We start from the raw sequence: 27,841 nt of genomic DNA, 5'->3' as shown, positions 1-27,841 counted from the left end.
CGAGTGGTCTTGCAGACCGAGACTTCTGTGGAGACTAAAACACAAACCCACACACCTGACGGGGACACTTTCAGAAGCAGGAGGAACACAGATCTTGCCAGTTCCATCTCTGTCGCTCCCCCAATTGCGGTTAAACGAGGCCGAAAGCGGAACCAAGAGCCAAGTGCCCCGATCCCGATCCCCATGCAATAATGCTAACCGATCGCGGGGCTGGAGATGGGATTTTGGAGCTCCGAGCTGGAAGACCTGCGAATGGAGGAATGGATGCGCTGATGCGATTGTCGTCGCCACATGATGCCTGCCCACTCTGGCACATCTTGGCCATTGTTCTCGCTCTTCTGGCCAAGAAGCGATCCGAACACTGGGAGCCAGCGAAATGTAGCAAATGTTCGTCCCGCTGTTGCTGTCGCCGTTGAAAAAATGTCAATACTCTCTGATTCCACGAATAAAAAAAGGCCCAACGAGCAGCTCCCCAATCCGCAGTTCCCAACCCAACCCAATCCAATCCCAGGCTCTTGTCGCTGTGCTCCTGACGTTCAGTCCATCTTGCTGAGCAGCTTAGTTGCATCCACCTTCTCAAGAGCACTGAGAAATAATTATGCCAAGGTGTGCTAGCCAAAAACAAATGTAAAAGCTATGATAATCCTTAAACCTTACCTAAAATATGGCATCTTCATGGAGGTTTTCTGTTTTTAACATATGCTATATTATACAGATGACTGATGCAGATGCATCCCATTAGTTTGATAGCTTTTTAAGCGAAATACGAACAACAATCATATTGCTTACTGTACACTTTTCCCACAGTGCACTGATGCCCCTGTTCCTGCTCGAATCCATTCTGCGTAATTCAGTTGCAGTTGAGATTGAGCCGAGCGGCAAGTTGCCAAAATGGTGGACATCAGGACACAAAGGCGGCCGCCTGAAGCCGAAAGCTGCCTAAAGGCTAAAACTGCCGGCGCATCAAAGGCCAAAATGGCCCACAGTTCAATAGGCTTTGTGCTGAAGCCGGGACTGAAATTGAGGCTGAGACTGAAGCGGAGGATTTTGCGCACTGGGAAGTAAGTTGGCAAGCGGCTATAATGCGCTTGGATATGCAAAATTGCATTGAAATTTGAATTCAATTCAAGGGGCCATTGGCCGAAGAGGGACCATCCTGGCCGAACCTTTCGGCTTTTGGTCAGCACAAGCCTGATTGTGCGACGCTTGCCAATTGAAGGAAATCAAAAACTGCGCCGCCATCGAGCAAATTACGCAACCTTTTCCTTCGGGTTACAAACTTACAGCAGCTGCCCCAGCTGTATCTGCATCTCTTACTGCATCCGAGTACGAATCTGAATCTAAATCTGAATCCCAATCGGTAGCCAGTGGGGCATGGCATTTGCATGCCCACATAGTGCAGCACCGCGAAAAATGAGTCGCTTAATAGCCGCCGACAGTTACAAAGTGCCAGGCAATTGTGGCAAATACCAAGCTCCCTGTTCAGTACATATGGAAAAAAGATTGTTTAAATCAATTACATTTTTTATTAAAACCATATTTATTGTAAACCAGATGAATTTATTGTGAAAGTTGATAACTGATGCCTATTATTTTACTTTTGACACAATGCTCTTGATATTTTATATGTTCGATAATAACTTCTTATATCCACACAAAAATCTAGAGACCAATGTTAATGAAATCAACTAATTCTCATAATTCTATTATAAAAGTCAAATGTAGGTTTGGTTTCTTTTTTCGTGTGCATCTTACAACTCGCAGTCATCGCATGGGCGTGTTGCTCGGGGGCGTCTTTGCCAGTTGCATTTGGCTTTCAATTTGCCATCGAGCTGGGTACACCTCTGGGCGTTCCGAGATCCGCGACTCCGAGAGGCAGCTGGCCACCAAAACTTCTGGCGCAATCATAATTGCAACAAGTAGTCGGGCGTTAGCGTTTTGCATTATCTAAATCAAGGCTGCAACTTGAAACGATTTTCGGGGCTACGCGGATGGGTTCGGCCGATCTTGATATGTTAATTCATTCATGCCGAGATTTATGTGGGCCAAAATAACAAAAGCTTTGGCAGGAAATAAAAGATTATTGCACTTTGCTTTCTTAGGCAATTGAATCAGTGAGTAGTTAAACATTATACATATATTAAAAAGTAGTTACTTTCATTCTGAACTCGGGGCAAGACTTACCAAAAAATATCGTATTTTTCTTCTTGAACCAACTACGAATGATGCAGCGGCACAATGGGATCTTGGCCAGCGGCTACAATTGCCGCAATTTGGTTAATAATTGCACTTGGCCGGCGGGCAGAGGCGGCAAGGACTTTGAACACCTTGGGTAGTGCTTCTGCGGCGAACCATTATTAATGGCCATGTTAACAGGAGGAGCAGGCGGCACTGCGTTAGTGGAATCAGTGGAATCGGATGCAAAAACAAGCAATCTGTGGATCTAAAGGGGGATAAAAGTTTACGGCTGTCAGGCGGATTGAAGGACATGCCAATGGAGGCCCGCTTCAATCAGACGTGCGGTATTATCTGAATGCGGAACCCTTTTGGGTTAGGACGACTAGACGGGCTGGACGTGGGCAAACAAACAAATCTTGGCTGTCACGGGCACTCAGATTCAGCGGCGTTCAGTTGCAGAGCGTAGAGTGAATGGACATGGTAATGGTAATCCGAGTGCGAATGTGGAAATCTCGCACGTTAGTTGGCCATCGTGTTGCGGATATGAAACATATCTCCGGTTAGCAGGCAGGACATTTCCGTTGTCCCATTCCTACATGTATGTATACCACCCGATTACACCTCCCCCCCATTCAGCTGTCATAAATCCCATGTTCGAGAGTTGTGCTTTGCGGCAGGATATTGCCCAAAAGGATACGCGCTGCCCGCTCGACTGTGTAACAACTTGATGGGCATTTGAATGCAGACTCGTGTCATTTAGTTGCCACAAAGAACTGGGCCCTCGTCCTCGAATTATCCGCCAGAACATTTCAATTGAGCGGCCCAAAGTGAGACACCTGACACTTAAGCGCCAGGATCGGAGAAGGGATGATGATGAGCATCGAGGCATCCAGGCATCCAGTCATCCGGGCATCCCAACATCCCGCCTGGTCGAAGGCGTTCGTCTGACAAATGAGACAAAGTGACACAAGTCAATCAAAGGCCACGAAAATGCGCTGCATATAAATTCCAGTCGATTGGCTCTGACGCGGCCCAATTTACTTCCCACTGCACTCAAAAAAAAAACCCTTTTTATAAAATTATACAAATACATTCTCAGGAAATGCACTTTTTACAGATTAGATGCACTTCTCTAAAAATTTGTTTAGCATAGAAAACTTAACTAGCGCTGAGAGTGATGGCAAATCATTGGCATTCTTCTGTAATTATACTGATATTTTCTCAGTGTCCTAAACCTCGGGGGCAACAATGCGAATGGTCCTGTCTGGCCCCTTGGGGCCGAAATGTATTTAAATGAATTCCGTCAGCGTCAGCCGCGGGCCGAGTTCAGGCCAAGTGATGGACGCATTTAAACTGTCAATACGTATCCAGCTCAGATTCTCAGGACGGTTCTCCAGAAGGCCAAGACGAGGAACGCGCGTAAGCTTGAAGTCACTGAAGTGGCGGAGACAATGAATCCTGTCAAATCAAGGCAACACAACGGAGTCAAAGTGGCGTGGCAAAAACGCGCGAACCGGCCACCAGATATCCAGATATCCACAATTCAGTATCCAGTATCCGACAAAGTTTCGATAAGATGAGCCGACCAGCGTCCCTTTTCGTGGGGCGGGGCAACCACTCAGGTTGCCAAATCCATTAGAGTTAAATAAATTTTGATTTTGAATTCAATTTGCGAGTTAACTAGGTGGAGATGAGCTTCGTTCGGTGTGCCTGGGGAAAGAGCTGTCCAGTGGGTGGCTTGAAAAGTTCTAGGAAAATATATATTCTATATTCTATAAAAACTTGTTTTTTGGTATTCACAAATAAGCAAAAATCTTAATAGGCAGAATAGTTTTAGTTAGAATATTTTTATCATGAAATTTATGTCTTTTCTCTCAAGCAACCCTCGTCAGGTATTTCGTGTTTCATTATTTTGCAGACCAGTGATTTAAAAGTTCAAAGCATTCGTCTTTTTCCAAAGGCGTAGTGAGCAGTTGATTTCAAAAGGGGACGCTGATTCAAAAATCTATAATACTTTCAGTTACTATAACCCAATAAGAATGAATTAGCATAGGGACCTTGTCTAGGACCATTCGATTCATACATAGGAGGGCTTTGAGCCCCCCAAAAAGTACCCTTTCCGGGGACACCCCTGACAAGCGTCTCATGAGCGGCGAGGACAGGCGGCTCGCCGGCGACAAGTGATGAGTGAATGCAAAGAATTTGAATATTGTGCCGCGGCGGCAGTTGACATAAATCGTCAATGACAGCAACATCGCCTCTCCGTTTGGCCTTAAACATGCAATCCGGCCGGAGGAAGGGCAGGATGCCAGGGACTGCCGATGGGAGCTGGTCGTGGAGCGGGTTGGATTGGGAGTGGCAAGTCCATAGGACACGACAGACAACTGTAATCCGCGCCATTGTATCGAGGATGATTGCTCGCGGGTCCGTTTTGGCCTGTCAGCGGTCCCTTCAAAATCAATTCTAATCGATTTAGGACACTTTGACAGCGCTTATTGGCAGCATGCGCGTGGCCGCGATACCAACAACACCTTGCCCAATTTCCGATTCTGATTCGGATTCGGATTCTGGCCAGGCCGCCGCTGCCAGCGAAATGTCAACAGCATTTTGGCTTAAACGGACACAAAGTAGTGCCGAAAAGAAGCAGCAAAAAATGCACAGCGAAGTAAAACTGGGGGCCGAGAAAGATGCGAAATCCGAACAAGAACAAGGCTGCGGCAGCATTATCATTATCTCAATGGAAGCTGATTGAAAACAGATAATTAAAATCTTCTAATTAGGCGGCATGTTCACGCACACACACACACACACACACGCGCACAGATTGCCGTGTGTGTTACCTTAACCACTGTCCACTGTCAGTGGGAACAAGTTCATAAATCTTGGCTCCAACAAATCGTTTTGCAACATGAGAGAACATTACACGTAAGAGCCAGCAGCCCAAGGCGGCCCGAGCAGCGGCCAACAAAAGACCCGCAGCATAAAAGTCGCAAAAAGTTGGCCAACTACAAAATTATGGCTGGGGACATCTGCGATGTGGGTATCCTGAGGAGGTCGGGGGACCTATCCTGACCGGAGGTGGAGTACAGCATGTGTATTTTAAGTGATCGACTTTGGCTAAGGCAGAGAAAATTTGTGGCTTAAAGCTGGAATCTTATTGTTATGGTGAGCGCATTAACTTATCTTAGAAAACTTAAAATCAATCCAATTAACTCAGTTGTTAATATATTATTTTTGGCACTAAGGCATATGCTTGAATTGACCAGGATTTCGGAGTTTAATTGACTAAGATTTTGAATAATTTATGTTATTTCATAATACCATAATTCGTATTTTGGTAAAAATACAAATACTGGTAAGAAAGTGTGTATGTGTCTTTACTAAAGACTTGTGAATTCGCTTCTTATTGACTTTTGATCAATATTCAAACTTATATATATATATATATTACAATTTTAGTGTTAAATTAACGATAAGCCATTTTCAATTTCAACCGCCGACATGGAAGAGAACAAGTACTAATAACAAGTACTAAATAAATGGGTCCTGCCCTTTCTTTAACTTAGCACAGTTCTGCACCGTGTTTTGGTACGCGCTTAACATAGTCGTGACCCGCACCAAATATTACATTACATAGATACATATTCGTGTATGTAAGAGTTTTGATACTCGTGTAAAATATGGGCATGTATGTTTATTTTAAATAAATGTCAATAAATTTAAGCGACTTACAAAAAAAGGAATACTATTGATCCAAATTATTACTTTATTCGTGAAAACATTTACGCTTTTTTCAACAGGCTTAATTCAGAAGAAATTAGCTTTCAACGCTTGCCAAGTTTTCAATAATTTTCTTGTATATCTCAATACCTTTTAAGTACGTTTCTACACGAAGAATCTCATCGTGATCGTGCAAAAGAACCGGAGTGTTATTAATAGGAGAAAATCCCAAGGCTGGAATGCCTACTTCGCGAATGTAGCGACTATCGGTGCCACCTGGAAAGACCTGCAGCTTGGTCTTCAAACCTCTGGAAAATAATTTATTAGAATTAAGTTATTTCGAAGATTATTTTAAGCTCACAGCTCATCCGTGGCACTTTTAAAGGTCATCCAAAAGGGATTCGATTCATCCGTGACCGTGGGAGCAGTGTGCTCATTTCTTCGTTTTGAAGTGAACTCAAACTCGATGTCGCCACCAGCCTCTTCACACAAGTTCACCAACTAGAATGTGAGTATACTATTAGTAATATAATGGCTTATTTATTCGGGTACTCACAAAAGTGTAGAAGTCGGAGACTTTAAGATCCAAGGACAATCGAACATCAAAAACGGCGGTCAGCAAGGGTGGCACCACATTGCTTTGCACTCCGCCATCCACGATGGTCAGGTTAATGGTAGTCACATCGCCAATCTGCAACTCTGGATTATCATTCAGGCGTTTTAACTGACTTGCACGGAACTCCATCATCTTGCTGGTTATATAACTAAGCTTTTCGCCCGCTGTATTCGGCATTAGAAGCAATCCATGCCCGGCAGATCCACTAATCTTAAAAATAACACCTGAAAACATCCACCAATTAGTCTTAACCTGTAAGGGTTTTTAAATATACTTACCTTTTAATGTTCGCTCGGCATAGAAAACGGGAAACTCTGAAGTCGGAGAGGAGATTCCCTCGTCCAGGGAAAATCCAATATTGAGCGACTTAAACTCTTCCGAACTAACAAATGGCATCATTCCCTTTCGTCCACCTACCTCTTCATCTAATCAAAAAAATGTCAAGCTTAAAAATTTGGGATAATTAAATGGTTATTTACCTGGAACGAATGATATGTGAATGGTTCGCTTGAATCGCAATCCTTTGCCTTTTAATGCTCTGATGGCTGCCAAGTACTGCATTCCCACACACTTCATGTCCTGAGATCCTCTGGCAAAAATGCGACCCTCCTCATCGACTTCTGCCCCAAACGGTGGATGGGTCCATTTTTCAGGGAATACGGGAACTACATCCATATGGGAGTTTAGCAAGATACTCGGCCATTCCTTTTCAGTTCCCTCCCAGGTCAGAACGACCACTGGATTTTGTTTATCGAGAGGATAGTAGACCTTAACGGGTAGATCCAAATCCTCAGCCTGACGCTTTAGGAACTCTACGCACGGTTCTAGTAAAATAATGGGCATATTCTTGTACTAATCATGGGTATAATTAATTAGGTACCCACCATAATCAGGATTCGGATGCACGCTTGGGATGCGCAGGTATTCGCGGAAATATTCTATCTCCTTGTCGGTCTCCCAGTTCCTAGCAGCCATTGTGTTTCTATCTAAAGCTCAGACATAACTGAATCTAAAGTTTGATCTTGTCTATAAGTTCTTATTTATCTTTTATTAGTTTTATCTTCGTGTGCAAATGCAATCTGCAGCAAATCCATCATAAACGAATGCTTGCCAAATCCATTACTTCAAGGAGTTTATTTATCTTATAACTGTTATCATATAAAACAAAAATACAGCATATAAAAGGGATTAACTAGACATTCGCAACGTTGCTAATTATCTTCTGAAATATCTGCACACCGCGCAGATAGATGTCCGCCTGAATGGACTCATCGTGATCGTGGAGCAGTACAGGTGTATTATTCATGGGTGAGAAGCCCAAAGCTGGAATGCCAACGGCACGAATGTATCTGCTGTCAGTTCCACCGGTAAATATTTGCGGTTTGACGGAAATGTGCCTGAAAGATTAATAATATGCTATGATAAACAGAGGTCTTATAAGTTAAGAGCTTACATCTCATCGGTAGCTTTCTTGAAAGCGAGCCAGAAGGGATTACTATCATCGATGGCGGTGGGCGGGACTTTAGGTTGCTTCTGTTCGTAAGTGATCTCGATGCCACCACCCACGTCGGCACACCATTTGTGGAGCTATAAATATGCCTGTAGGTTTGTTTAGGGAACATTTAGGATGAGTACAGCACCTACATTAGCTTCAAACTCCTCAAAATCCACATCTAGAGCCAAACGACAATCGAAGCAGACCATCAGCAAGGGAGGCACCACATTGCTCTGAACTCCGCCACCAAGTTTGGTCAAATTAATGGTCGTTACATCGCCAATGACCAACTCTGGATTATTCTGCAATCTTTGGACCTGAGTCCTACGAAACTCCATCATCTTTCCGACTATATAGTTCAGCTTTTCACCAGCAGTATTGGGCAGCAAAAGCGATCCATGACCAGCAGTCCCACTGATGTTGAAATATACGCCTGTTTGAGGTGGTAAGTATATAGGAGTCCCTTGCTAAATTTAAGGTATAACTTACGCCAAACTGCTCGCTCTGCATAGAAAAGAGGAAGGTGATCATCGGGTGAAGCCAATCCCTCGTCCATGGCAAATCCCACATTAAGAGCACGGAAATCATCAGTGGGCACAAAAGGTCTCATGCCATAACGACCGCCCATTTCCTCATCTAAGTAAATAGAATTTTATATGTTTTATGATGTAATAGATCGTATAAGTAACTAACCCGCCACAAAAGAGATGTGGATAGTGCGTTTCAATTTCGCTCCACTTCTTTTAAGCGCTCTAACTGCAGCGAGATGCTGCATTCCCACGGACTTCATATCTTGTGTTCCCCTGGCAAAAATGCGACCCTCCTCATCGATGTCTGCTCCAAATGGTGGGTGGGTCCAGTTTTCTGGGAATACGGGAACCACGTCCATATGGGAGTTCAGCAAAATGCTGGGCAACTCGGGATTGAGTCCCTTCCATGTCAAAACCACCACGGGATTCTTTTCATTTGCTGGGTAATACACCTTCATTGGCAAATCCATCAGATTTGCCTGTCGCCTGAGAAATTCGACGCATGGTGCTGTAGAGTTAAGTGTAAATATCTTTAAAAGTGCCACTCAATTTCTTTAAAATATACTATCATGCTGATTCTAACCATAGTCCGGATCGGGATGAACACTTGGGATGCGCAGATACTCGCGAAAGTACTGTATCTCCTCATCGGATTCCCACTTGCTGGTGGCCATTTCAATTCTATATACGATCTGTTGCGGCTGACAGCTGGCAGCATACTGAGTTGTGTTAGCTAGTGTCCGAGTCGAGTTCCAGTGCCCTACTACTAATAGACTTATCTCTCACGATCGTAACGCCAACGCGCCACCCGCGAGGTGGCGGACACAAATAATTTTATCAAATTGTAAACGAGAATTTCGGATGGTGGAAAACTCGTTTACGTCACAGTAGCGAAGGGTTCACTTGTTTTAATCAACAACAACAATCAGTGAATGGAGGAGACTACTTTGGAAAACAAATTCTTATTTTACATACAAAAACACTTCCAGCACTATAAGGCTTAGCTTTTATTTGTAATATTTGACAAAATAGTCCAGAGGATTTTAATTTTCGTCTTTATTGTGTTTTTACTGTACCAATTTGACCGTGGTCTCCTTCTACTTTCTGTTATCGTTTAAATTTGATTCGTAGATTTGTTATAAGGTCGGTCGTTCGCCCCTTGCAATCTGTTCCCATCAACTGCTTGCACACTGGCTCGAGCCCAAAGTACTGCTTTAAAGCCAGCTTTCAGCACTGCTTGACTACTACTTGAGACCAGTTGAAATTCAGATTTTAATACAGTAGGAAGTTTATTCTTTACATTTACAATTACATCATACATCTTGGTATGTACAACGAAACTTAAAGAGTCACTAGAGTCTTATATGCGAAAATACCGAATAACGATCTCCACCAGACCCTTAGGCCTTGCGTTCGAAGAGGACGGGGAATGGCTTATCCTTCGGCGCCTGCAGCCAATTGTCCTCCGAATACTTGACGTTGTTCTCAGTCTCGATGACGTGGAAAGTGTAGGCGTGGCGACTCTTTTGCGAGCGATTCGGCTCACTCTTGTGCACCACATTGCCGTGGATTATAATGCAGGTGCCTGGAAAAATGAAGTAAAACATATGTTATAATGACTATATAGTAGTAAAACGTTTAATAGAAAACCACGAATGTAACTCTTTAGGGGACCAGGCCAAAAATAAAACTGCACATGGACTGATAAAAGCAGCTAACGAAATATTTACTTTGCACCTTACCCACCATAAAGATAAACTTTAAATGGGTCTACCGAAGTTCTAGTACTCTGCAGTACTTACAAAGTGCTTCACCTACTTTAAATTCATGATAAATAATTTGTTTATCAACTTACCCTTGCTGACTTGCATTGGCGTGAAGCTGGACTGCGGATAAATGGGAGCTGCCCGATCGTAGACCATCAGTTCGCTGGCATCCTTGTCGGGATTGCGGAGGTAGCGCCTGTGGACTCCACTCTTGTGTGAGCCCTTGATGAACTGCAGGCAGCCGTTCTGCAGGGTGCAGTCCTCAAGGGCCAGCCAAAAGCCCACCGCCGAGTTGGGATCCGTGTGTAGGAACCATGAGTCCTGATGGGGCGTCACCTCGCCACCCACTCCGGGATTCTTGTAGATGTACATACTTTGGCAGACGGCCGGCTTATTGTAGTTCAACTGCCAGCAGATCTCCCGAACCCGGTTGCTAAAAGTGATGGCATTGAAGGCAGGATGCTCCACGTGCAGAGCATGCCCCACTTTGTTCAGGGCGATCATGGGATCCACCAGCAGCTGGCCCTCATCTCCCACCGCGCCCTTCTCGAAGAAGTAACGCACTTTGTCTCCCGATTCCATGAAGTACAGCTCCTTTCCCTGCGCATCCTCCTGCTTTATGGTGCTGAAGATCTTCCTGTTGTTCTGCGGAGCATCTAGGCACAGAGCTCTTCCCGCCTGGTACAGGGAGTCCACTTCCTCGGCAGTGAGGAAGTCCTCGATGACAATGTAGCCGTTTTCATTCAGCTGAAAATAGGAAAGCGGGTGAAGGTCTCAGTCAATTCAAGGAATAATCTTTTTTAGCTATATTGCTTATCGGCTGCGCCGTCTGGTCTGGCGGGTCCGGCAATATCTAACCGGACTCTACGGGGGCTGGAGGCATTATCGCACCAACTGACCGATTGACCGACTGCATAATGGGCACGCGCTTACTGTTTCAAACTTAATCGCAGCAAACAACATCGCAAAAAATCAGCAACATAAATGGGCCCATAGAGAAAACTACTGTTAAAAATGATGAAAATATAATATTTATTTTCTTAAAAACTGCTTTTTTCGCGCAGTGCACTAGTTCACTTTGTTCACCTTTCTAACGTTCGCTAATTAACAAATTTCGGTGCACGTCAAAAAGTTAATTCTGCCTGACATAAACCCACGAACCGAAATCCGTGCTCATTCATTGAAATCAGTCAACGTAAAATTGAAAATTCACACATTCTCTGCTCCTAATGCATATTTCAGGGGTATAGTGGATTGGCCATCGAGAACGATACTCATAGTGGCATCTAAACTAAGATAAATGATTGCTTTGTTGAACAATTAATATCTCTTAGATTTATGCCTGACTTTTCAGGAAGAGCAATAGAATTTCGGCTTGGTAAATAAATCACTTTTGTTGTGGGGGCTCTCCCATTCTTTCTCCCGGTTCCCAGTGGCATGAGTGTGGTTAAATTAAATAAATCTAAATTGCTCGAGCGAGAATTTTAAAAATGAAAAACGAGAGTAAAAATAGTCGCCGTGACTCAAAGGCAGCCGACAAAATCACCTGAAGTGATCGAAAAGACGAAAGAGATCGGGTCAGCTGTCGATCTGACGCTAACAGAACCGCGAAGATAAATCATCGGAAAAGGGACAGGAAAGTGGGCCTATTTTCCGGATGGTGGTCTGTGCACAATGTACCCTACATATATGTTTGTGGCTCCATTACAAAGGCGTGTGCATGGAAAATTACACCAGAGCTTGGCCAGCTGATTTTGTAATCGCGTTGTATTTGATAATGGCAAGTGCTTGAAGTGAAGCATGTTTGCACGAGGAGCTTTGCATTAATATGTAATCCACATGTTGAGTAATGGCTTGGTGAACTAGAACTTGGGCGTAGACTACAGTGAGAAAATCCGAATTGTTTTGCAATATAAAAATGAATCAATTTTATGCTGAGTGAAATATTCAATTCAATCTAGAGGTCGACCAAGTGCAAACCAGTTTATCAACAAACTATTCTAAACCATAATTAACCACCGTGTCATTATTATGAGCCCCACACGTTGTTTGGAAACTAGTCTGGTATTAAGAGTTGTTGTTCCGTATTTGTTTTAACCAAATAGGTGAAATTTCCAGAATCTGAAAACATTTCCTCAATCAGCAAAAATTTCCTTGTCTTTTCATTATTCTGCAGAGCAACAAAAGAATGCTTTTTCGACATTGAATTTTCCGAGCCAAAGAAATGTTTATGATGCAGATGGTTGTAAATAACACGATGACTCTTTGGGAACAAGTCATCCCAGGATGAAGATGACTAACTAAGAGTGCTTCCAATAAATAATACGTTGGCTTCCAAAATATGTAGTTATAATACGCATAAGGAAAATATTGATCGATTGATTGAATATGAATACCCACCTCGTCCAACAGTTTGCTGTGCATTTTGTGTCGATTTCTGTTTGTTTATTTTGAAATGAATTAAATTTTACTTTTGTTTTCAACTCAAACAACGCGAACTCCCGAACTTTTGTATTGGTTCTGTGCTTAATTTGCCTTTCCGTAGCGTTCGAGAACGTTTCGCACTGTTTGGCTTGTCTTTTAAAACTGATCGGTAGAGAAATTTTCGAAAACGCTCGAAAATGAAAATATCTGACTAGCGGCTGCTCCCACGCGGCGTTTAACCGTTACACTTCTCTACTTCTGTTAGATAACAGCGAGCGGCGCTGTTAACTTTCAGCGCGTGTTGCCGCTACTGTTGCTATACTCTTCTTTATAGTACGGGTATATCTACGACTATTTTAAACACAAGTTTACGAATTTTGTCGCTTACATATGCAAGTCGTATGTATTTATGAATGTTATTATTAAAAACTATTTAGGTGCTTTGTTAACAAAATCATCGGTCGAAATAAAGCAATACATTTATAACAGGACATTTAAACGTCGCCTCGCAACAATTTACTTTCGTCCATAGAATTCATAATTCTCTTGCCAGTTTTCTTATCAGTCGTTATGTGTGTCAGTCTAGCCATTGACTTTGATAAATAAGAATTACTTTAGTTTGTCCACTTTAGTTTTGCGCTATTGTTGTGTGTGGCGCAATCTCCAAACTAATTCAGCTACCCATCAAGTATACATACATTGAATGATTCTTTCTCCCTTGTCCCATGGAAAACCCATCTTTCTCTATTTACACACGTGTGCCGGTTGTGATCATCGGTCGGCGGTCTGGGTCTTCTACATGACTTCATTGTCTTTCTGTTCATGCATATGATCATTAGGCATCCTCGAGTCAAATGCACAATATGTTTTTGAGCATTGCAGTGTACATGTAACTGCACAAAAAAAAATAGTTTTTTAAGTATTAGAAATTTAGAAATTATTTTTTCCCTAGTATTTTACACCTAGAGTGTACCACCAAGAAAAAACATATTGATGATGCATACTACATTTTTCTCTCAGTGATCTTTTGTGTGCCTGTGTGCCAGTTAATTGCCGTCTATGCGTGGGCCGTTATTCGTTTGTTTCCCCGCCAGACTTTTGTAACTGCGATTGCCTCACCGGCTTTTCACGGCGCGCAAGAAATGTATGCAAAACTATTGTTGCTCCGCGGCTAATTGCAGATGCTTCAACAGTGGCTAACAAAGCTGAGAGTATTGGATTATTCATTAGTTAAGCTAGTTAACCAACTTTTGGAAACTGGCAACTTAATTATGTTTATGAGCTCAATTAAGAAGGGCAACTTTAATTATCCCCGAAGATACAAGGCAATTAATTATCCATGCAATGAAAATATCTACTATTCATATAAGTTAATTACATATAAATGAGTTATTGGCTTACACTATTCACAGGTTAAATACAAATCCAGTTCCCTGCCCACAGTTGGCATATCCCACACTGAAAATAATATTTGCCAATACTTGGGCAGTGCAAACAGCTTCCATGTTAGTTCGCTCGAACTATCCGCCCATTTAATATTTGTTATATATTTCCTTGACAACTTAATTTCGGTCTTGTCTGCCGCACTTGTGTGCAAATACTCAAATATTTGCAGATCTTCAATGCTGTCTTGGCACAAACAAAGGCCGTAAGTGCCACTTTTTGACTGCACCTCGACCCAGCCGTCCAACACTCACACACACCCACTGGACTAGGCAGCCAACTAACTAAATCCGGCGACTAACTTCCACTGAAAATGCCATAAAGAGTCGCCAAATGAAAATGGCCAGATGATAAATAAGCAGGCAGGAAATTTATGCCATGTGCCTGTGACTTAGTACTCGTACATTTGCTGCATTCGCATTTCGCATCTATTGCGGCTCCACAGAAGATTAATTACACTAGCTGCGGCCATAAATAAGGCAGGCAAATACAAACAGCATTATTCGCATTGCGAGGAGGCATCGCCAGTAAGTGCATGTTGTAAAATTCAAATTAGAAGCCATCGTGCAGATTTGCTGCTGTGTGGCCTTGACTTAAAGAAGATGGCGAAGAAGCAGAAGCGGCTGGTGGGAAAGGGGGTGGTTGGTGCCCCAAAGGGGCAAGGTGTCTGTTCGTTCGTTCGCTCGCAGCTGAACAATCGAGTCATAAACAATGAGCGGCCAAGTAGATCCCACTCCATCAACCTTAGGCCATCTCGCCCATCCATTAGCCCATCAGCCATCACCCACCAGCGATCCAAGGTCGTCTGTTGGTTCTTCTTGGCCTGGCCGTGTGTGTGCGAGACTAATTAAATTAATTCACATCGGAGGCACGCGATTGGCCTGGCTGGGCAAACAAACAACAAACTGATAACAAATTCAACATTGCTTTATTCACGTTGCTTTAATTCGACTGATTTTTTGTTGTTTGTTTGTTTTTGCTTTTTGGCCATAGAAGGTGAATGTTATTTTCGCTTCTACAGATGATTAGAATGTGCCTTGTCAGCGGGCCATAAATTAAGCTCAGCTGCCTTTCCAATTTGCATACCCTGTAATTAAGTGGTCAGCAGTGTGTCTGCTGATTATCATAAGCTGCTCGAAGCCGAAATGGTTTTGGAGAAGAACCCGTATGATTAAGCATCTAAAAAATCATTGAGTAAAGTTCTAGTTGGCCAAATTAAACACAAAAAAAAATTTTTTCAAATATAAAGCAAAAAGTTTATTTTTTTAAATTCTTTGGGTATTTCCACTTTCGAACTTTCCAGACTAATCTTCTGTTTGCGATTATTTTCCCAAATAGGATGCTAGCTTCAGTGCTCCATAGATTAGCTATACTTATATGATTTCGTTTTATTTATTTGGGACAGGCCCCCCATGCCGAACTGAGCGATTTGAGCCTGACCTTAGCCCGAGTTGCTGATCCACTAGATGATACTCCACCTCCAACAACCGGCGGCTTTAAATCAGCAACCAGAGCCACCCTATGAAATTCGCATAACAAAGGCTAATTACGCGACACGTTTGGACTTCATCATAATGGATGGACGGATTTGTTTGGGATCTGCTGGCTTTATCGTGCTCGCGCATATTTTTCGGATCAATCAGCTGGCCGAAAGAGCGAGACAACGTCGACTTAAAGCCATAAATCTAATGGTCGCCAGCCGCGTTGGCCATGCAAATGCGAAAGTGGCCAGAAGAAGAGGACCAGCTGGGCACCCAAAAGTGGTAGCCAAGTTAATAATGTTGCTTCGTGCTTTAGTGTGGTGGCTTAACTCTATTCCCAATGTCAGTTGAGAAATTAAAAACTAATTTGATGGCAATCCAAATTACGCACATTGAGGTTGGCCTGCACTATGCAACAAATAACATATACTTTATACACAGAAAAATCTAGTTCACAAATAAGCTTCACATAATTCTTCCTAAAATTATTAATAATGGAATTGCGTTCAAGATCTGCACACCTCATACTAGTAAGAAATTTTCCCAAGTGTACTCCCGGCTAAACCTCGACATGTTTTTCGATAAAGAGAAGGGTATTGGGGGAGTGGGAAAGTCAGCTGGAAAAAGAGGTTCCCCGGTGGCTCCACCTTCGCAGCCAGTTGATTATGAAAGCGCTTTACAACAGCCATATGAGTTTTTGTTCGTCTGCCTGTCTTCAAAGTGAAAGAAGCATTAAAAGCGACCTGAAACATGATGACTGTCGGTAATGTATACGAAATGTGCGTTTTTGCCTCATTTCAGTGTTTCCAGCATTTCCCTTATAATTACACGCTCCCCATGCAAAATCGTCGATCACGTCGCCAGCTGTGATTCCAAACACTAGGTTGCAAAAATGAATAAGAAAAACTGCTTTTGGCACCACTTAGGCAAATCTGTTGAAACCTAATTTGAATTTGCAAAAATCATAACGCCGCTTTGGGATATTAAAAAACATCATCTGCGGCCAGAGGTTATTGATTCGCCTTTGCCTTTTGTTGTTACCACAAAAGAGGGATTATAAGCCGCGCGATATATGGCGAACAAAGCTTGAATGCAGCCACAAAGTCACAAAAGATTCAGGGCCTTGGCCAAGAACAAAAGGATGCCCAAACTTAGATTTAGATTTCGCCTTGACTGCGGCCAATGTCGTCGCTTTAGCTGTTATCGCTTTTATTGGGCTCCCAGAAATTATCTCCATTATAGCCGAGGCCCTAATTGAATTATGTAAGCGGGAAGCAAACGGTTAACAAGCGCTGGCAACCGCACACTTACCGTCTGACCTTTTGTGATTTCTCACTCGTTTTTTTGGTATCTTGGAGAGCCTCCGGCCACCACGAGCTGGCCCAACAGATATGAACTTGGCAACGGATCACGAATTGCCAATCTGCTTTCTTTCACCTCCGAACCACGGACTAAATCCACCATGATGGATTAGCAGCCATGGCTGATTATCTAATCCGGTAATCCAGTAATCGCGGGAGTAATCGAAAGTGCAAAGGGAGTACATTAAAAAAGCAAATTACTTTTTGCTATTATTCAATCGAAAAGGTGAGATAATGTCTATAAAGTAATCTGCAAGCACAGCACATGGCTATAAGGAAACGAAAAGTAAATGTTTAGTTACCATGTGAAATTGTGAATGGTAAAGGAAACCGAAAGTAAAATCGGAAAAAATACGTTAAGGAAGTTTATTAAATGGAAAACGAAATGGTATGTTATAATTTGACACTTACTGGCCCCAAAAACTATTTAAACAACAGTTTCCTAAGGAAATCCTATGAAATTCGATTTCTGTAAAAATTAAGCTTGCAACAAGTGAAAACGGCACGTAATGCCCAACAAAAGTGGGTATCGAGCATTCGAGATTTGCGAAGCACACTTGACAACAATAAATTGCATTAGCGGCGAAACAAGTTCAACACGCAGAATAACATTTAAATTCAGCAGCAACAAACAACGAAGTGGGTATCGAAAAATTTAAGAAACACAAGAGAAGACATGAAAAATGACAGAAGGTGTGCAAAAAAGTGTATTTAACTTGGCCGAAAAGGCGTCACGGCAGAAAGACGTTTGAAGTTTGTCTATGTTTTTTTTTTTCATTTTTTGAGGGTACTGTGCGACAGCAACCATCGCAATAATTATTGCTGACGGGCAGCAATAACAACATTAAGGCAACAGCAGCAGTGGGTCACTGGAGAGCCAAGTGATCACAACAAATGGCTAAGAGAGCGTAGGCCCAACAGCAACATTGGTAGCAAAGGCAACACTAACAGTACAGACAGCAACATGATGTGCATATCCTGCAACAAAGTATGTAAATTGTTAGCAACATCAACGGCAACAGCAGCAACATCAGCTGCAACGATAACAGTTAAAGTAACAGCAGGAACATGAGCATTTCCATTAGCAACACCCTTGCTGGCAAGCAGTATTAAATCACATTCACATATCGTTGTATTGACACCGTCAGTTTCAGATGCAACCATATCAATGAAACAATAAAAGCACCTAAAGTAAAGGCAGCAGCATTGTTCAGGCTTAAAGCAACAGCAGCAACATTAACTGCAAGTGCGCGACAGCAACATTCAGGCTAAGAGCAACAGCAGCAGCAACATTGGCTGCAAAACCAGACCCAAACGGTGCTGCCGGCGTCGGCTGAGAGAGCGGGAGGGGAGCGGAAGCAGATGCGGCAGCGGCGGGTCCGAAAGTTTTTCAACTCTTTGCTGACAGCCAAGATCGCTGGCGATCAGTGCGGTTTTGGAGTTCGTTGCGTTCGGTCGCGAGATACCTGGCTAAGTGGAACCCCAAGCTAGATCCCTGGATCGGTACCAACTCGAATTTTATTCGCGAGTGTAGTTCTCTTTCTCTCTCTCTCTGTTTCTCTAACCCATAGTTAAGCCCGAGTGTGTGTGTGTAATTGCTAGTGCCAGGATAAGCACATCCTGCCGGGAAAAATCCGAATTAAATCGGGGGCCTGTGCCCAAACACCCACACGCTGCCATAAAAAAGAAACCCCAGACACACGCAGGCACACTTTTGCAACCGTTAGCCATGTTGGCAATGAAGGATAAACCTTGGCTGCTGCTATTTGGCCTATTGGCCGCATTAAGCTGTAAGTACCCCGGGCAATGATTTATAAGTGCCATTGTGATGCAAATTGAACGGATAGCGATGCAGACACAGCTGCAGATACAGATACAGCTGTAGATACAGATGCTGATATTTAAAAACTAGATTAGTGGCCTGTTTATAGGAGCCACACAGCCACACACTCAATGACATGCCGAATACGAATCCGATGTATATATCATCTTTTGTGAGTGCGGTGCCAGCCAGTTGAATATTCATCAGCTTTTATGATCGCGCTGACCGTTGAACCGCTGACCATCTCCACAATTGTCCGAACTGCATTAGCATTTCCACCGGAGATTTGCATAAATTGCTAACATGTTTCCTTGATACCATTTTGAAGACCTCCTAGTGAGTGGAAAAGCCACTGGGAAAGTAGGTCTCTAGGTTGGCTAGTCCATGCGAAAAAAATAAGGCTTTATTAAATCAATTTATTCAAATATTCATTTAACTCAGATTTTACATACAAAAATCAATAAATCAATACGTACCAGATCACAATTAGATTAATTAATGAGCGAATGATATGTTTATTTAATTGAAAAATCGAACATTTTGAAATATTTCGCTAAAAACATCCTCAAGTAAATAATGTCTTTTCGTTAGCGATTCCATGCTTTTGATGCGTTGATTTTGCAATTCGAGTGGCTTCAGATGATTGCCAATTGCACCCAACCAGTTCGATGGGTTAGCTTGGCCAATAGTTGAGTGCTCGTTGTGAGCCTGCCTAATGGCTCCGTCTGACTTCGGCCCGATCATCATTAATAAGACTACGATTGCTTTTAATTACACCTTTGGCATTTTGCATACGAGCTCGCAACTGCCCCGTGAGCTTTAAATCATTGATGGATTCTGGGCCAGCCGGGCGGAAATCGGCTGGGCAGATCGGATCGGATTCGTGGCCGACAAACTGGCCAGATTCAGAATCTGGCAAACGAGAAAGACTCGTCCGCGTCTGCGCAAAATTTGGAGCAGCCGAAGCCATGGCCACGGAAAAAACAAATAAAAAAAACCAATCGGGTTGTGTCAAAAATAAAAAATAACTGCAGGCCATGGCGACCATGTCGCCCCGACAAACCATTTGATGGCAGTTTAAAAAAACAGAAACGTGTTTATGGGCCATGCAAAAAACAAAGCACAAACAATAGCAACAAAAAGATTGTAATAAAACACAGATAAATTGAATTTGAACAACAACACCAACCAACAGCAGAAAGATTTGAAGCCAAGTTTGTGAAGGTGAAGTGGGATTTTTCAAAGCGAAATTCGCCAGCCCACAAAGCAAACAAAGTTGGCCCATTAAAGTCGGCTTAGAACCATTCATCTCCTAATGAGAATTAGTTCCCATTAAGATCTGTTTTTTTTTTTTTCATTTTTCCATTTTTGTTTTGGTGTTACACGCCTCACGAATTTTCGGATTGTATTCAAAATTTATTTGCCGTAAATCCGTAAATCCGAAACTTCCTGTGCTCCAAGAACAAAGACTGCGATCGAGTTTTGGCTATGACACACCGCCTTCGTAGATTTCTGTTTGAATTGCTTGTTTTGGTTTATCTGTTTGCCTGGAACCCGTCGGCATGGAAATTAAAAACACTGATAATATAAAAGATAATAAGCAATATAATATCGTAACAATAAACAAGTCCAGTTAAGAATAGACAAATTATTCATTGAACATCGAGTAACAAATCATTATTAATTAATTTTAAAAAAAGCAATTTTAACCAAGCTTGGTCCAATTTATTTCCGCCAGTGTACGACTAATTAAGTGGTCGCTAAGTGGCTGCGAAGATCTCGCCTGTGTATTCATTGCCCACTGACTCAGCTAGCGCCAAGTTTGTTGCCTAAGTCTTTTGTTTTGCCCGCTTCCCTCACCGATTCTTTTGATTGTTTTTTTGTTTGCAGGCCTAGCCAGCTTTGGAGATGCCGCCTACCCCTATTATGGCACCAAGATCGGAGCCCTGACCCGACTGCACCACGGTGTCTCCGGCGATGTGTACGCCGTCGATTCCCGCACCATCTTTATCAAGAAGTTCAATTACGACGGTGAGGCGCCAGCTGCCTACTTCTATGTGGGGAATACAGCGCGGCCAAGTAATGAAGGTGCCGCCCGGCTGAGGGACGAAAGGGGCGGAACCGCCTCCCTGACCCGGCGTTACAGGAACAAGGATGTCACCCTGTCGCTGCCCGAGGGCAAAACACTGCGCGACATCAAATGGTTCTCGGTGTGGTGCGATGAGTTTGCGGTGAATTTCGGCGACGTTTCTATTCCGCCCAACTTGGACTTCCCGCGGCCACAGAAGATCAGCGCTCTGAGGGGCGTCCATGGTGTTTCCTCCGACAACATTGTCATAGTGGACGCCCAAACGCTACTGGTGCCCAACTTTAGCTACGACGGAGAAGCGCCAGGTGGGTACCACTCCAACATTCAGATTTTCAATACTTGAGGAACTTAGCATGTCATTCAAATACTTCCGAAAGCTCTGGCTTCTTCTTGTCTATATTTGAATTTTTATTCATCTTCAGGAGTGACGCTCCAAAAGTTTGGTTTTGAAACGATCAATTAGATAAACTAGGAATTAAATGTATCTTTATATTAAGGTTCGCATTATTCACAGAATCATTTCCAGAGCTCATAGAATACCGAGAATTATGGTTATAATAATGAAATGCATTTCATTATTTAATTAAGCAATTCTTTCAATTAGGGGAATTCACACAGATTATAATAGAAACCGAATATACTGGTTCAATAAAGTGCTTTCGTCATAAGTGAGGGTAAACAAATTAACTTTAACAAACCTGAAATGAGTGTACTTATTAGAATGGTTTTATGGAGATTTTTGTTATTTGACAATCAGCTGATATAAAAGTTCCCCCCAAATATGATTTGCAGATGCCAAATTCTGGGTGGGTCGTGGCCAGCGGCCCACTTCTGACGGTCTGAGGATTCCGGACGAGAATGGCAAGGAGAACCCGCTGCGCCGCTATGAGCGCAAAACAATCGTGCTGACCCTGCCCGAGGACCTGACCATCTTCGACATTGGTCACTTTGGCGTTTGGTGCGAGGCCTTCACCGTGGATTTCGGACACGTTCGCCTGCCGGAGGGCCTGAATGTGCCGCCCTCCCTGAAGATGCTCGGAATCAGTCCTCAGGTAAAGAAGAACGCCAGCCAGATCTTAAGCGAGCTGCAGCGCTGATTACTACTACTGATCGCTGATCGCAGATAGCTGATCGCGGTAGTTGGGTGTAATTGTGTGTAACTCTATTTATGCAAGCGTATTTATTGTTGTGTATATGCAAAATATTTATCAATCGATTCGAATCGGATCCGGCATCACGAGTCGTGACCGGAAATTCCTAGACTGTAAGCTAGACGGACGACGGAGGAGGAGAGATCCAAAATATATATCTATATATAACTTATATACATACATATGTGCAACACATTCTATAATATATGTGTCTATGTAATACTCACCTGCTTGTTATTTGTGTTTTGTTGTCTTGATCAGCTTTTGCTTGAGCTCCGGGAGCGTCTTATACAAAATGAAATCTGTGTGGGACTGAATCCTCATTGTTCCTCCTCCTCGAAACCCACAACACACAAAACAACACAAAACGCACACCACAGACACAGAAATCCCCCACAAACACACCAACACACATATCCTTCTCATCAATATACTAACAACCCCAAGCGAAATCAAAAACATTTTTCATTTTGTATAATAAAACCATTCGAAAAGCAAAAATATTTCGAATACAGCAAAACAAAAATGCAAACATTTCGGGTATTCTCAAAATTTTGACTTTGGCAAAGCTTTCTCCTCCCCCTCCAAAAAAAAAGAAACCTCAGTCCACATTCACACCTACACGCACACACATACCCGCACCGCACATTCCCCATCCGATTCCAACTCCATATCCATATCCGTTTCCGCTTCCGATCCAATCGAACCTTCCCTTAAACCAATCTCTTCCAGTCGAAGCTCAACTGCGAGGTGCTCTACGACGATCTGGCATTCGAGGTTCGCTGGGCGGTGGCCGGCGAGAGCATCGTGGTCCAGTTGGTGGCCAAATTGGGTAAGTTCTGGGTGCTAACTACTCCTAATTTGCGGAAGTTTCCCCTTCCATAAGTTGCGCAGATATTAGCTTTGTGTTAATTGAAGCTAAACGTCAATATATACAAAATAAGAGTTCTTTTTTTTGCTTTGTCGAACTAAATTTAAATTGATTGCTATTAGTAACTCTTCTTATGCAATCACAGTTCCCAATGAGTTAGGAATGCCATGAAAAAGACACCTTTTGGAATTTAAGACTGTCTGCTGAGCTTAGCCCTTTACCTGACCTATCCCATTTGGTGACAAGCCTTTGGCAAGCTGCATGCTGCATCTGCTGGCGATGATTTATGATGCTTTGACATTTTATCGAGTACAGTTAGCGGAGAAGGGGGACGAGATGGCAACAATAAAATCCAGTTAGCATCCAAATTGACCGATCAGCAGCTTCCATGGCAGCAGCATCGATTGGCAGAATAACAAGTTGCGAATTATGACGACTGGTTTTATTGCGCAATTCGACTGCTGGCTGGGATGGGGTGGCCAAATGGATAGCAATTTGTTGGTTGCATCTGCAATCACGATCACCGTGGGCATACTTTGTCCATATCGAATCGCCACTGGTCTTACTCCAATCTGGGCATTTTGCAACCGCTAAGAATGCCGCCAGGAATTTTCACCGGGAAAATGTCTGACGACCGGTTGACCAAGCCAGAATTGGGGCGATCAACTTTCGTTGATTGTGGGGCTCCTAGCACTCACCGTAGAATTGAACTGCACTCCAAGTAGGATTGGCAAATGGATTTAACTTGAGTTCATTCATAAGATATACCCATTTATAATTTACTGAATGATTTCAAAGTCGAATATAAGCATTGCTTTCAGTGATCAACCTATATTTATGAAAACCTCTCATCACATTTATATCCCCGTAGAACCTAACAACTACATGTCCTTTGGAATTTCGCCGAACAAGAACGTCAGCCAGATGATTGGTGCGGATGCAGTGGTGGCCTGGGTGGATCCACAGACCGGAAATGGATTTGCAACGGACTACTTCCTGGAGGGCAAGGCTCAGTGCTCAGGTGGGCGTGGCGCTTGTCCCGACACCAAGATCTCTGAGAAGACCAACTCCATAAGGCTGCTAAATGCTGCCATGGTGAATGGCTATTCGATTGTGACCTACCAAAGATCCCTAGCTGCCACCGATCGCCTGGATCTGCCCATCTCGATTACGGGAGCGGAATCAGTGGTGTGGGCAATTGGACCACTTAACGATTTCCAGGAAGTCTCCTTCCATACATTCTACAACAAGCATCTGCACCAGATCGAGTTCGGTCGCCAGCCAAAGTGGAATTGTCCCTTGCCAGAGGGTGCTCGAGGCAACAGCAACTCATCGGAACAGGAGGACTCTGCTCCCGCGGCCCAGAGTTCTACTGGCGGAGCTGGTTATCCGCCAGCAGGCCGACCCAACGTGGAACCCGATGAGGAGTTCTACGAGAATCGGGCTGAGGCACTGCATCGTCAGCCACCGCAGAGGCGCCAGGAAACAGCGATCATCACCCAAAGGCGGCCAGTGCCCACTCCGAAGCCAGTGAACAGCAATGGCGCCTGGGACATCCCTGCCATTCAGTGTCACGAACCAGAGGATGGAGTGTTCTATGCCCAGATGGGCCCCACGGGAGGAAAACACGGCTATCCAGCTATCACAGGTGGGATTCTTGCTTTTATTGTTCAAAAGATACCAAGTATGTTGTATACTTTAGGACACGTCGGATGGGGAATTTCCTGGTACATCAACGGACTTCTGATTCCCGAGATCCATGTGGTGCGCGGCAAGACCTATACATTTGTGGTTGAGGGCGGAAACAATCCGGATATTCCGGCCAAGTACCATCCGTTCTACATCAGTGACGATCCTGTGGGAGGATACGAGCACAAACGCGAGGAGGAGAAAAAGGTGAAATCAATTTGGTAAATAAATCCCTAACGGCAATACCGATTTCTCTGCTGTAGGCCGTGCGCATCTACGCCGGAGTACATCGCTCCCGGTCTGGCCAAGTCACGCCCACCGGCGTTGGCCGTCTCTGCAACTGGACACCAGATGTGGAAGGTCCCCCGGCGGACGACTACCAGTCCTTCGGCGCCTACCAGCGCACTCTGACCCTTAAGTGCGACGCTGGCGAGCCGGGAGTGATTACTTGGAAGCCGGACCGGAATACGCCGGACACGGTGTACTACCACTGCTTCACACACCGTTACCTGGGATGGAAGATCCACGTGCACGACTCTTGTGACTCGGACGCGGGCGGACTCAAGGGAGCCGCCTCTGAACGCCACGAAATCCGGCTGCCGGCGAAAGCCACCGCCGCGGAACCGGCGCCAGTGCACGAGGACTACGCCGGAGAGGCGTCCGTACGGCACGAAACCAAGGTCAGCGCCAACGATAATTTTTTATTGAAGCACCAAACCGATTTGATTAAGAACCACAATATGAACGGAACACCGCCCAAACTGAGTTTTGAAATAACGAAATCTTCGGAAATAACCAAACTGATTTCAGATGGCATCCGCGCTGCTGAGGCTCTCGAGGAGAGCCTACTGAGGAACCCGAATCTGAACCCCAACCATCCCAACCAGAACCCGATTCCGAATCCACACCAGAAACCGAACGTGACCCCGACCGAGATCAGCTCGCGACCCGAGATTCTGCTGGGCGAGACCCATGCCCACACGCTGACCGCATCTCCATCCGCATCCGCATACCCATCCCCATCAGCCACTTTACCCTCTGCCAACCAAAAGCTACCCATACTCGCGGCTGGTCCCCATCTCATCCATCATCCCCCGCACTTGCATCGCCTGCACCACCAACCGCAGCATGCCCCCCACCCGCATGTCCATTTGCATCACCACAATCTAACCGCTAATCTTCCAGCGCTCGCCCAGAAAACCATTGGACTCTCTGAGTTTCTACGTCCGCCGCAAAACGCTCCGCTCTTTCATCCGGTTAAGCTGCCCGGCCGTCGACCTTTCCCTGCTCCGATCAAGAAGGTGCCGGCCTCAAGGCCCATACTTCCGCAGCAGCATCCGCACTTGCATCCGCATCCACAGCAGCATCCCGTTCTTCTGCAGCAACAGCCCTCCCTGATTGTAAGTCACTATAGGAAGCCGATACCGGGATTGCTGAAGCCCTTCGTCAAGGAGAAACCTTTTCCACTGCAACCGCTGGCGGCATCTGTTTTACTCCTGGGTCAGCCCACTGAGCTAGGCGGGGGAGAACGACTCAAGATTAAGGGCAAACCAAAAATTCCAGTACCTTATGTGGACCTTGAACCTCAAGGGTCTCTGCAAAATGCGGCCTACTTTAATCAACCAGGTGGAAAGGGAAAGGTGGACCAGAAACCCAAGACCTCCTCTGTGTCCTCCATTCTCATCTCAACCACGCCCATTCCGCTAGTGAAACGTCCTACTGTAAAGGAACCCTCCCAGGAGGAAATCGCCAGTATGCGTCCTGCCGTTAATCAGGGTTTCAAGCCCGACACCGTGATTGTTGAGAGCGGATTCAAACCCATCGTTAGGACCGATGGCACTGGTGTCCAATTGCCCAAAGAGATCATCGATCAGGTGGCCCATCGACGAGAAGATCCTGGGACAGAAATCGATGAGGTGATGGAAACAGATACCCTGTTCCTGGCAGCCCAGCAGGGAGGCAGTGAAACGCAGAGCTTTGAGCCCATGTTTATACCATCGCCCTTGGACAGTACCAATGCCACAAAAGTGTTGAGGGTTAACGTGAAGGAGGTTAGTCCCACGGCATCGGCTCTAAGACTGCCGTCGGCAGCCCTGGAGCACGCCCTGCCCTCCGCTTCGGAGTTAATAAAGCCCACCCTGGACGAACTTTCTGGAGAGGACCTAAACGGAGAGGAGCTAGAAATGGAGCCTATGCCAGTGGCGGATGATGTGGAGTCACTGGAAGAGACAACCAAAAAAGATGCTGTAACCACAACAATAGACATTCCAAGAAACACAACAAAGAAACCGGATCCCGATCTGCTGGAGGATCTCTTTGGCCCCGATGAAGAAGAAATATATGCGGATGAGTTGGAACTAGACATGGATGACCGAGTGGCCGCTGCTGCGGAACGGATAGACACTTACTACCTGCCGCCAGATAACCGAAAGATTCCCCATACCAGGCTGCCGAGTGGAGCCCTCTACACCTTTGATGGCAAGTCGGTGGTGGACAGTAGCCTGGTGCTGCCGCCCAAATTGGATGCCCCGGACAATGGCGGCGTCCACCAGCGACATGCCCAATACGGATTGACCCCCTTGGAGCAGCTGGTCCGTACCACACCTCAGTTTGGAATCTACAGAGGAGAGCTGCCACAGGAATTCCGAGGCACAGAGCCCCAACCCGTCTCCGAGTATTCCCATCCAGCACCCTTCAGCCGTACCACTCCTGTGTTTTCCAGCAGCAGTGGCAACACAATCTATCCGTATTCCTCGTCGACAGGAGCATCCACATTCACCGTATCATCATCGTCCTCATCGCCATTGTCGTCATCATCGCTGAGACCCATTTCCACCAAGCTGCAGCTTCTGAAGCCGGAGGGCCGAAGAGCGTAGGATCTGCAATAGCGAAATTATAAGCAAGAACTAGCATTTAACCGTTTTGGGGTTACATTTACTCGTAAACCTGTATTAGCCCGTAGTTTTCTTTTAACACTTATGATGCTCTTAATTTTAAACGAACGCATGAATCTTATTAGCTAAGCTAACCGATTCTGTTTAAGCCGCATTTTAGTCGTTGTGAAATAAAACCAAGAAGTAATCTGATTTGTGTTTGATTTCCAACCGTTCAACCGGAAATGAAGATATGTTTATTTTAAATACAAGTAAGGCCAGAGGAACTTTGTTATTCTTTTTAAGTAACTGCCATTTTAAACGTGCACTCA

At 44.4% G+C, this 27,841-nt stretch overlaps 4 protein-coding genes across 5 annotated transcripts; 1 reads left to right on the top strand and 3 right to left on the bottom strand.

The window, feature by feature from the left end:
* Window positions 1–5,924: 5,924 nt before the first annotated feature.
* Window positions 5,925–7,505, bottom strand: LOC6606941 (aminoacylase-1). Its single transcript, XM_002031699.2, has 6 exons — window positions 7,399–7,505; window positions 6,994–7,338; window positions 6,793–6,939; window positions 6,455–6,738; window positions 6,260–6,399; window positions 5,925–6,206 (listed from the first exon to the last, which is right to left on the bottom strand). The coding sequence occupies exons 1-6, from the start codon at window positions 7,487–7,489 to the stop codon at window positions 5,996–5,998; spliced, it is 1,218 nt and encodes a 405-aa protein (XP_002031735.1). The 5' UTR covers window positions 7,490–7,505; the 3' UTR covers window positions 5,925–5,995.
* Window positions 7,506–7,618: 113 nt separating this feature from the next.
* LOC6606940 (aminoacylase-1) lies at window positions 7,619–9,269 on the bottom strand. The gene is made up of 6 exons (XM_002031698.2): window positions 9,123–9,269; window positions 8,703–9,047; window positions 8,499–8,645; window positions 8,159–8,442; window positions 7,968–8,101; window positions 7,619–7,911 (listed from the first exon to the last, which is right to left on the bottom strand). The coding sequence occupies exons 1-6, from the start codon at window positions 9,211–9,213 to the stop codon at window positions 7,707–7,709; spliced, it is 1,206 nt and encodes a 401-aa protein (XP_002031734.1). The 5' UTR covers window positions 9,214–9,269; the 3' UTR covers window positions 7,619–7,706.
* Window positions 9,270–9,803: 534 nt separating this feature from the next.
* Window positions 9,804–12,894, bottom strand: LOC6606939 (phytanoyl-CoA dioxygenase domain-containing protein 1). Its single transcript, XM_032722217.1, has 3 exons — window positions 12,706–12,894; window positions 10,395–11,052; window positions 9,804–10,124 (listed from the first exon to the last, which is right to left on the bottom strand). Exons 1-3 carry the CDS (start codon window positions 12,727–12,729, stop codon window positions 9,940–9,942), a joined length of 867 nt encoding a protein of 288 aa, XP_032578108.1. The 5' UTR covers window positions 12,730–12,894; the 3' UTR covers window positions 9,804–9,939.
* Window positions 12,895–18,437: 5,543 nt separating this feature from the next.
* Window positions 18,438–27,722, top strand: LOC6606938 (protein Skeletor, isoforms B/C). Of its 2 annotated transcripts, XM_032723184.1 has the most exons (8): window positions 18,438–18,804; window positions 20,727–21,230; window positions 21,718–21,977; window positions 22,809–22,908; window positions 23,819–24,595; window positions 24,650–24,843; window positions 24,900–25,316; window positions 25,447–25,546. In XM_032723184.1, the coding sequence occupies exons 1-8, from the start codon at window positions 18,744–18,746 to the stop codon at window positions 25,486–25,488; spliced, it is 2,355 nt and encodes a 784-aa protein (XP_032579075.1). In that variant the 5' UTR covers window positions 18,438–18,743; the 3' UTR covers window positions 25,489–25,546. The 2 variants fall into 2 exon arrangements, with proteins under 2 accessions (XP_032579075.1, XP_002031732.2); XM_002031696.2 differs by having other exon boundaries at window positions 18,439–18,804; window positions 24,900–27,722.
* The last annotated feature ends 119 nt before the right edge of the window (window positions 27,723–27,841 follow it).

The sequence above is a fragment of the Drosophila sechellia genome, chromosome 3R (genome assembly GCF_004382195.2).
Source record: "Drosophila sechellia strain sech25 chromosome 3R, ASM438219v1, whole genome shotgun sequence".
Taxonomy (NCBI): domain Eukaryota; kingdom Metazoa; phylum Arthropoda; class Insecta; order Diptera; family Drosophilidae; genus Drosophila; species Drosophila sechellia.
Note: the sequence above shows the minus strand (reverse complement) of the source record. Positions and strands in the feature narration are given on the sequence as shown.